This window comes from Notamacropus eugenii, chromosome 2, assembly GCF_028372415.1.
Source record: "Notamacropus eugenii isolate mMacEug1 chromosome 2, mMacEug1.pri_v2, whole genome shotgun sequence".
Taxonomy (NCBI): domain Eukaryota; kingdom Metazoa; phylum Chordata; class Mammalia; order Diprotodontia; family Macropodidae; genus Notamacropus; species Notamacropus eugenii.
Window position 1 is genome coordinate 37,664,038 of NC_092873.1, and position 10,614 is coordinate 37,674,651.

The 10,614-nt window shown below is 41.8% G+C and overlaps 1 protein-coding gene across 4 annotated transcripts in view; it reads left to right on the plus strand.

Annotated features, from left to right (window-relative positions):
• NSRP1 (nuclear speckle splicing regulatory protein 1) overlaps positions 1-6,921 on the plus strand; it is a 62,229-nt gene extending 55,308 nt beyond the window's left edge. For all 4 annotated transcript variants that reach the window (XM_072639865.1, XM_072639867.1, XM_072639868.1 and 1 more), the window contains 4 exons: positions 1,026-1,154; positions 2,347-2,554; positions 3,748-3,856; positions 5,791-6,921. In XM_072639865.1, the coding sequence (XP_072495966.1) occupies positions 1,026-1,154; positions 2,347-2,554; positions 3,748-3,856; positions 5,791-6,754 (1,410 nt within the window). In that variant the 3' untranslated portion in view covers positions 6,755-6,921. The remainder of the gene's footprint in view (positions 1-1,025; positions 1,155-2,346; positions 2,555-3,747; positions 3,857-5,790) is intronic.
• Positions 6,922-10,614: the final 3,693 nt, after the last annotated feature.

Here is a 10,614-nt window from a genome sequence, read left to right on the forward strand (position 1 = left end):
GGGAAATATAGTTAGTCCTATACAACACAACTATTATGGAAATCATTTGCAAAACTAAACAGATATGTCCTATATTGAATTGCCTGTCTTCCAAGGGGAAGGGGTGGAGAGGGAGGGAGCTAAAGAAGTTGGAACTCAAAGTGTTAGGACCAAATGTAATGTTCTTACCACTGGGTAACAAGAAATACAGATTAAGGGGTCAAGAAAGCTATCTGGCCCTACAGGACAAAAGAGAAGATGAAGACAAGGGCAGGGAGGGAGGATAGAGGAGAGAGCAGATAGGTCACAGGGGCAATTAGAAAGCTTAGGTCTGGGGGGGGGAGGGGATAAAAGGGGAGAAAATTTGTAACCCAAAATTGTGTGAAAATAAATGTTAAAAGTTAAATTAAAAAAAAAAAAAAGAATCTACAAGTCTTTGGCCTCTCTCATTTCCTTCTCCTGAGCCAGCCTTTGCCATATATTTACTGACCTTTTCCCACCTTTTCATTTAAGCCACCAAGTATCAAAGTGTATTTTAATTTGTTTTTGAGGTCTGTGAAATGAAGGGATTGAACTAACGACTTCACTTGCTATTTCTGAGGTCCCTTTCAGCTTTAAATCCCGTGATAGTGTACATGGAGAGTGTAATTGAGAATGTATTGGACATGGAGTCAGAGGGTACAGGTTTAGGTACTGCCTCTGACACTTAGTCTCTGTGTGATCCTGGGCAAGATGTTCAACCTGTTTATGTCTGAGATTCTTCTGCTCTCTAAAAAGGGAGGCTGGACAAGAGGAGCTCCAAGACCCCCCTGCCTTAAATCTTGGATCAATCCTGTGAGACTAATTCAGTCTTTATAGGGATGTGTGACCTGATACAGTCCACATGTCAGTGTGCAGATGCTCACAGTAGAGGAGGCCAGCCACTAGGTAATGAATTCTTTGGGTAGGACAACTCATGAGAGTTTGGCAAAATGTATAAGATAAAACTGATGTTTACCATGGAATTAGGGGATTTTTTTGACTTTTTTCTTTCCTTTTATTAACAGACCAAACTTGAAATTCAGAAGGCGCTAGCAGAAGATGCCACTGTGTATGAATATGACAGTATTTATGATGAAATGCAGCGGAAGAAGGAAGAAAGTAATCCTAAATTGCTTTTAGTAAAAGACAGACAGGTTTGTGTTTGAAAATATAGATTTCTCTATGGCCTACTTCTAAATGCTTAATATTTCTTCTAGGTTCCAGGTATTTTTTAAATTATGCTTTGGTTGACATGGCCTTTGCAGTCATACTTAGAATTAATAAAGCTATATGTGTTTCCATCAGAAGCTTATTGCTAAAAATAAAACAAAAAACAACTTCTAATTTTTTAACCTTCTTAAAGCCTCTAATTCTAGATACTTCAATTTTTTTGACACTCAAGTAACCATATAACATGCTGGAGGTTCTAATAACTATTAGACTAATAGTTAAAGAATAACTATTTCTCTTAATTTATCAGGAAAATATTGATATTTGCTATAACAGCTTGCAAATAATTACTCCACCCACCCCAGCCTATCTATTTAGAAAATTCACAATTGATCCTCTTCACAGTTTCCGGAACTATTTATTTATTCCTATAACACCAAATAGGAAAAGGAGAGAAAGGAGAATTAGAGTATTAAAATTGATTTTAAATAGACTATCTGCTTGATTTTCTATAAAAACATTTGGACTTTTAAAGAAGCTGTGAAAGCGTATATTTCTTTTTGTGGCTCTATTTTCCTATACTTTAGGTGCCCACCAGTAATGGGTTATAGAGAGATGCTATTAAAAAAGTTTCCACTAAACTAAATAACAGCATCGCCTTGCAGATTTTACATTTAGTGGCATAATCAAAAGAGATGAAGACGACACAAAACCTGAAATGCATTTTGTTCTTAGAGGAGAGGAAATAGCAGTAGTCTATGTCATCTTCTGGATTCAGCTTTTCATTGAATACAATTCTAGTTTTAACCACAGTGGGCCACTTTAAAATTCCTTCTTTTATCTCTTTAGACTAATCATTTCTGTTCCCTCCTAGTGTGAGTTTAAATCCAGCCTCAGACGCTTCCTCGCTGTGTGACCCTGGGCAAGTCACTTAACCTCCATTTGCCTCAGCTCTCTCATCTGTAAAATGAAGATAATAATAGCACTTGCCTTCCAGGGTTGTTGTGAAAATCCAAGGAAATAATAATTGTAAAGCACTTAGCACAGTGCCTGGCATATAGTAGGCACTACATAAGCGTAGTAGCTATTATTATTATTATTATCATAATAATTATATGTTAATGGGAAGTATCTTTGGCACTCCTTTAAGCAATCCACGGTATGTTTTTCTTTTAGCCTAAGTACATCCACAGTCTGCTAAAAGCAGTTGAGATAAGAAAAAAGGAGCAAGAGAAAAGAATGGAAAAGAAAATTCAGAGAGAACGTGAAATGGAAAAGGGAGAGTTTGATGATAAAGAGGCATTTGTGACATCTGCTTACAAGAAGAAACTTCAGGAGAGAGCTGAGGAAGCAGAAAGAGAGAGGAGAGCCGCTGCCCTGGAGGGTGAGCGTTGAGGGCCTGGCCCAGGTGCAGGGGATGGAGGGAGGAGAAATCAGTGAGCTGCCCACAGGAGAATAGTGTGGCTTTGTCACTGAACTTATATAGGACCGTGAAGCACACCTCTTAACACATTCTTTTTATCATTAATGCAAAACTTCCAAATACTTCAAGACATGAAGAGCAGGGAGATGGACTGCATAAGAAGGCATGGACTTCTCTCATGTAGTTTTTGAAAAGTACACACACACACACACACACGCACAATAAATAGTACTAGATTTTTCTGTTTGTGTTCCCTTGGTATTCATCCCTTTCCTCTGTACCTGCTCTTCTTTATCTTTTGCCACTCTTACCCACCCACCTTCCCTCCTCCCCCAGGTAGAAGCCAGTATGTGTAGTCAGGCCAAACCAGTCAGCACACTGGCCTTGTCTGGGTCTGGACCTCTAGTTCGTCACCTCTGCTAAGAAGTTGCAGATACATGTCATCATTAGTCTTTCAGAGTCAGGATTGGCCCCAACTTTGGTCAGAATTCCGAGGTCTTTCTCCTCACGTTATTGTGGTGGTACATTGTTCACTTGGTTTTGCTTGCTCTATCTCATTTCATAGAAGTTTTCCTTGTTTATTCTGTTCCTCGTTTCTTATGACCCAGTAAGGTGTCATCCCATTCTTATAGCGGAGTACACGCTTTGTTGAATAAACCAGTGGAATCAACAAGAATTCAGCCACATGCTGCTTGTGTCTCTTCCTCTCTAACAGAAGCCAGGCTTCATAAACAGTAGTGCTTAATGGCTTTTATAGACATTGTGATATAAATATTTATATTTTATCCCCAGAAAAATGCTTTTCTCGCAACAGTCCCTTGAAGGAGTGTGCAAATATTCACATTATCTCTGTTTTAGAGTTGAAGAAACTAAGCTTGGGTGACTTAGCTACAGAGCACATGTAACATACAACCTCAGCATCCTTTCTGCTGCCCTGTCCTGCCTCTCTTTTCTGAATCTGTACATTGGATATAAAAACCTGAGTCTGAATCTCCACTCAGACACTTATTGGATGTTTGACTATATTAGGAAAGTCACCTGAATTCCTGGATTCTCAGTTTCCTTCTCAATAAAATAGGGATGCTAAACCTTTCTCACAGGGTTGTTAGTTAGTTATTGTCACACCATTGATTATACTGTGGTTTTGGTTCTAGCTCGTCTGGATGTAACCAAGCAGAAAGATCTCAGTGGATTTTATAGGCACCTTTTAAATCAAACAGTTGGAGAAGAGGAAGTGCCTGAATGCAGCCTTCGGGAAGCCAGGTAGGCAGCGACTCCAGCCACTGATTCAGGGGAGATGCTGTGGAGGGTTTGTAATGGTCACTTCCTGTGGCTCCTGTGAGGGACGAGGCTCAGTTGTCTCACTGGGAGGGTCCTCCCATCACTCACAGAGTATGTACTCTGGTGTAACCCAGGCCAGGCCATCTGCACCCATTCTCTTTACTTTGAAACTCTGAGAGCATCCATTACTTAGTCCTGAAGGGACTTGTGCAGGGTCATTCTTGACATTGAACAGGCCCAGAGAGTCGTTGGCATCAACTCATCGCCAGTTCCTGATGTTTGGCATTACTACAGATGAAAGCAGGTGTGAACTGAGAATTGAATTTTTGTGTGACTGAGCTTCTGGGGGAGTATCTTTGTGCTGTGCATGGAGGGCAGTGAGGAGCCTGAGAAACCTCCAGTGGAGGATAGAGGCTCTGTTTGAGATTAATAATAACCCATCTCTGTAGCACTTTAGGGTTGTAAAGTGTTGTCTTCTAGCACTTCGTGGTGGAGATGATGAGAATTGTTGTTATATTATCCCTATTTTACCTCTGAGGAGACCAGAGCTAGAGATTAATCAACTGGCCCACAATTCCACAGACAGATCCAAGGTGGATTTGAACTGGCCTCTAACCCAGAGATTTTGCCCTTCTGTCCATTTAGCCATGCTACTGTCCTCAGAAGCCACCAAAACAACTCTTTGTTCATTTTTAATATGAAGAAGCAGATGTCATATTAGTGCCATCAGTCCTAAATAAAGAAATCTCCTATGTATGTCTAATGGTGATCAAGAATGTGGCTCTTTTATACAATAACGCACCCAGCTGTAGGTATCTATAAGAGCAATAGTTTAGATACAGTTGAAGAGGAGAGTTTGCCATGACACTGTCTTTAAATCAGCTTATTCTCCTGATGGACAGCCCTGTTCAGACCAAAGTCTTTTTGCAGGCAGAGAACCAGATTTGATTCTGTGTTCGCCTTTTTCCCCAGTTCTGAATGTGGTTCCAGGAGAAGTTGGATTTTAAGAAGTATATTTGGAAAAACAAATCTTGAGTGGGGATTGTATTACGTTCTGACTTTCCTGAGTTTTCATCCAGAAGTAGACCTGAGGCCAGCTGAGAAATCCCACACCTGTTTTTCTGAAGTTAATAGTAGTATTCTAAATTGCCAGAAAGTCCTTTTGGCCAGGCTGCTCTGCCAGCAATTCCTGGAGAACCACAAACTGTTACTGTATTAGTGTGATTAGTAAAAATGAACTTGTGGGTAATGTAAAGAAATCCACCACACTTATCAGCTGTGAAAATGTAGAAACTGTAAATTATTTTAGCTTAATTCCATTTTAATATCAGTCCATGCTTGCACCACACATTTCCTGTTTTGTTGTAATAAACACTGATCACCGCATCAGGAAGCTGGTGCTGCTCCACCACAAGGAGGGTAGACTTAGCGAGGACACAGCATCATGACTGGATATGGAATCTTGCCTCCCTGTTGTTGTGAAAAATCTTATTTCATGTAAGTTTGTTGCTACTGACAGGAAGTCCCATTTTTAAGACTTGGCCACCTCCACACCCCTGCTGGCCCATGTTCTGAAATCTTTTTTGTGAAGTTCATGAAATTATAAATAGAAGCCAATAATTTTTCCATATTAGTCTTTTCATTTCAGTGCCTCACAAAGACACTAAAGAGCAGCCCATACATAGAAGAAGGATCGTTCCTCCTTCTTTGGTTTAATAAGCACTGATACTTTGGAAGAGAGGGTTCTGCTGCCATGTAGATGTTGATCTGTGAAGTGTCTTGAGCCACCTTTACTCACTTTTGTAGAAACAGGAAGCATCAGGGCTACTTCAGTCCTGAGAGAAAGTGCATGAGCCCTTACCTTCTTCTACAGCTGACACTGTGAGTTCATTTTGTAATTCTCCATTTCTCTAAAGCTCTAGGATAAAAGAGGAGAAGCCACGGGGTTATTCTGATGAATTAAATCCAGATAACAGAGTCCCTGAGGATAGAGACATACCCAAAACCAGAGTGAAAGAAGAGGAAAACCCTGATGCCGACAGTGACCTTGATGTGGTCAGCACTGAAGATGATGAAGTGGCGGACAAGAGTCATTCGAGCTGCAGGGGTGACAGGAGCCATGCCCACTCCAGCTCCTCTGGGGAGGACAGAGCACACCATGACAAGAGTCACACCAAGAGCTCCAGGACTGTAAAGGACAGAGGTGACCAGCGTCAGGACCGTGGCTCCGAAAGCCCGATCAGGGAGCGGAACAGACATCCCGTTGACCATGGGTGCCAGAGAGAAAAAGCAGATCAGCACAGGTCCAGGGAAGAGAGTAGTAAAGACTCTGTGCGGAGGAGGCATGAACAGGAAGATAAAGCGAGAGGGAAAGAGAGGAGAGAGAGGAGGAAGACTGAGGACCAAGAGCGGAGGCGAGAGGAGGAGTGGGAGAAGCGGTCCCCCAGGGATCGAGAAAGAGCCAGGCAGAGAAATAGTGAAGACCAGCATGACCAGGAGGAGAGAGAGCGGGGCAGAGGCCATGCTGAGAGAAAGAAAGACAGGCATGAGAAATGCAGAGACCGGGAGCTGAGCATCAAACCTGCAGAGAGGCCTGAAGAGAGGGAAAGGCAGAGGTCAGGTGGTGGGGCACAGGACAGGTTGTGTGGGGAGGAAGGCTCCAGCCAGGGGGAAGACACAAAGAGGGCCTCCAGCCCCAAAGAAGCACGGGGCTCAAAGCACCAGCAAGAAGGGGAAGGAGAGGAAAAGCCAACTGAGACTCTGAGCAAGTTTGCAAAGCGTAGCAACAAAGAAACTGTGATGTCAGCGAGAGACCGGTACCTGGCCAGGCAGATGGCTCGGTGCAGTGCCAAAACCTACATTGAGAAAGAAGAGGACTGAGGGTCACTCAAGAAGGGCTGAGAGTGTGTGGAAAACAACAGTGGCCGGAGTAGAGGTTGGGATGATTTTTTTTTTACATTAGTTAGGGGAAGGAGTACAGCAGCTTATACATGTTTTCAGCACACTGTAATTTAATGTAAATAAAAATGTCCTTGATTTAAGTAAAAGATGAACTCCTCCAGCTTATGTATTTGGCCGAATGTTCACAGTATTTGGCAGCCTATTGTGGGATGTGTGCAATACACCATGGGAGTGTGGGTGAACTCTTTTTGGCACTTGACCAGGAACTCTGGCCAGCTCATATTATTGGCTCACAATCTGCTGGAGTAGCTGTGTTGTATATGCTGGGTAGTGGATAAGGACCAGGGATGTGGCTGAAATGAAAGAAAATCCTATTTCAAACAGGAACAGCTTAACAAAGCTAACTCCATTGCAGCTACGTTCTCTTCTAAGTGCTGTTTTATTTACAGACAGCCCAATCTCGGAATGCTTCACGTGCAGAAACTGTGAGAGGGCCAGGCCTGGCCTATGCCTGTTGTCAAAACCTCAGAACCAGGCTGAACTGGTCCGGTGGTCTGTACTCACCACCTGCTGTCGTTCATGGCCTGGGTTCCAGCTTTCTCAGGGAGCTAAGCCTTATTCTGCTGCTAGCCAGCCACCTGGCTCTGTGTGGAGCTCTTCAATCCTCTCAGCCTCAGTTTCTTTATTTGTAAAATGGTTAGAATGATATTGGCCCTCCCAACCTAGAAAGTCTGTTAGGATTAGAAAACCTAATATGTACAAACACGACTCAGAAACTGGTATGCCATATAGATCATCACTCATGGTAGTGTCAATATTACCGACTCCATCTCACAGATGAGGAAATTGAGGCTAGCCAAAGTTAAGTAACTTCACCGACATCACACAAGGTCATAACGGTCCTGACTTTAAAAAAAATTTTTTTAAATGTGACAATCACTTCCACATATCTTAGATGTTTTTCCCTCCATCCCCCTCCATCCCCTCTCCCCACTCCCTCCCTGAGACAGCATACAATCTTATGTAGGTTTTACACATACATTCATATTAAATGCATGTTACAGAAAAGAATTAAAATGAATGGAAGAAACCATAAAACAAAACATAATACAAAATAAAATGGTCTATTTCTATCTGTGATCCAATTCCATAGTTCTTTTCTCTGGATGTGGAAGGCATTTTGCCTCAAGAGTCCATTGGAAATTTTTTAAGTCCATGCATTTCAGTGAAGCACTAAATCTACCTGAGGTCCTGACACTTAAGCCCCAGCTGTTTCAGTTATACCACTCTGCCTCTTGATGGCACAGAGAAGGTTTTTGTTGGTAACTCTGTGATCTTGGCAAAATTCATCAGAGTAATTTATGGAAATGGATTTGAACCATTTAGGTTTGCACTTTCATTCATTAGTTCAGTGGGCATTTATTAAGTACCTACTATGTGTGAGGCATTGCTCTAAGTGCTTGGATTAAAAATGGGGTGGGCAAAGACCTCACAGTCTAATGAGAGAGACAGCTTGCAAACAAAGCAAGTTCTGCACAGGATTATGTTTGTCCTTCATTGCTGAAGAAGACCATGCCATCAGAGAAATGATGACATGACTTGCACTTGACTTTGTTTTGAGTGAGGGAGGGCCGTGCAGGTCACCAGCCTCACTTCTTCTCCAGAGCCATCTGAATCCAGTGACCAGATATTCATCTGGATGACTGGAGATGACCCAGGATGCACTGCTCTATACAGGATAAATAGGAATTAAACAACAGAAAGAGGCCCTAGAATTAAGAGGAATTAGAGAAGGCTTCCTGTAGGCAGTGGGATTTTAGTTGGGACTTAAAGGAAGTGAAGGAGTTCAGTAGTGACAGTGGAGGATGGAGAGTATTCAAGGCAATTGGGGACAGCCAGAGAGAATGCCCAGAACTGAAAGATGAAGAGTTTGTTCATGGAATAACCAGGAGGCCAGTGTCGCTGGATGGAAGAGAACATGGCGGAGCGTCAAGTAAAGGTAGTGGGAGACCAGACTATGAAGGGCTTTGAATGCTGAACAGAAAATTTTGTGCTTCATCCTGGTGGCAATAATTTTCAATAAACTTGAAGGGAGCGGGGGGAAGTGTGTGTGATGTAATCAGATTTGTGTTTTAGGAAAATGAGTGACCGAGTGGAGGATGGATTAGAGTGGGGAGAGCCTTAAGGTAGTCAGAGGAGAGAGTATCAAGGAGGAGAAGGGAAATCAGCAGTGTCAGAGGCTGCCTTGTGGTTCAGGAGAATGAGGATTGAGAAAAGGCAGCTAAGAGATCATTAGTAACTTGGGAGGGAACAGTTTCAATGGGATAACAAGGTCAGAAGACACATTTTAAGGGGTTGAGAGTGGAAGGAGAAAAAGAGGTGGTACTTATTATATTAATGACAGCCTTTTTTTTTTAAAGGAATTTTTAATATTTTATTTTTTCTATTACACATATGAAAACAGTTTTTAACATTTGTTTTTAAAACTTTGAGTTTCAAATTGTCTTCCTCCCTCCCCACCCCCTCATTGAGAAGGCAAGCATTTCTATACAGGTCGTCATGTGAAACATTTCCATATTAGTCATGTGAAAGAAAACATAGGATCCCCCTCCCCCCCAAAAAACCACTCAAGATAAATAAAGTATAAGTATGCTTCAATCTGTATTCAGGCACCATCCGCTCTCTCTGGGGATGGATAGCGTTTTTCATTGTGGGTGCTTCAGAGTTGTTTCAGATCAAACAGCTAAGTCATTCCCAGCTGATCAGCCTACAGTATTGTTATTACTTTGTACACAGTACATTTCACTTGGTATCAGCTCTTTCTGAGGGCATCCTGCTCATCATTTCTTTTCTTCTTTCTTTTTCACTTCCTTAAGATTTCTTTTTAAATTTTCTCTCCCTTTCCAACTTGGCAGGTGTGCAATCTGATATGGGCTATACATAAACATTCCTATTAAACGTATTTCACATTAATCATGTTGTAAAGAAGAATTAGAACCAAAGGGAGAAGCTATGAGAAAGAAGAACCAAAAAAAGAGAAGTAAATAGTATGTTTTGATCTGTATTCAAACTCCATAGTACTTTTTCCGGATGTGGATCTGCCCATCATTTCTCATGGCATAGTAGTGGTATCATCACATACCACAGTTTGTTTAGCCATTTCCCAATTAATGAGCATCCCCTCAATTTCTAGTTCTTTACCTCCAGAAAAGAGTCACTATAAATATTTTTTTTGTTTTTTTCTCTCTTTTGGGATATAGACATAGTTGTGACATTGCTAGGGCAAAGAGCATGCATGATTTTATAGCCCTTTGGGCTACAGAATGGTTGAAGCAGTTTACAATTCCACCAACAGTGCATTAATGCCTCATTTTACCCACATCCCCTTCAACATTTGTCATTTTCCTTTTCTATAGACAATCTTTTTTGAGGAGTTGAGCTACAAAGGGTAGAAGAGAAATAAGACGATAGTGGTGATGAAAGGATGAAGTGGGAGTATTTTCAGAATAGGGAGGACACAGGCATGTTTGTAGATGTAACCATCTACAAAATGAACCAGAAGAAAGGGAGAGAATGATAATGTCAGAGGGAGGATGATAGGGAGCATTTAATGGAGGAGACAGGATGGAATGGGATTGCTCAAATAAGCAGAGAGGTAACCTTGGTAAGGAGCAAGGCCATTCCATCATGTGAGACAAAGATGGAGTAGGAGAAAGTGGTAAAAGACACCTGTGTGATAGGAGACAAGGAAAAGGGAGCTCACAGAGAATGGCCTTGATTTTTTTCTGTAAAATGTGAGGCAGAGTTTTCAGCTGAGAGAGTGTGGGAGAGGGAGTCAT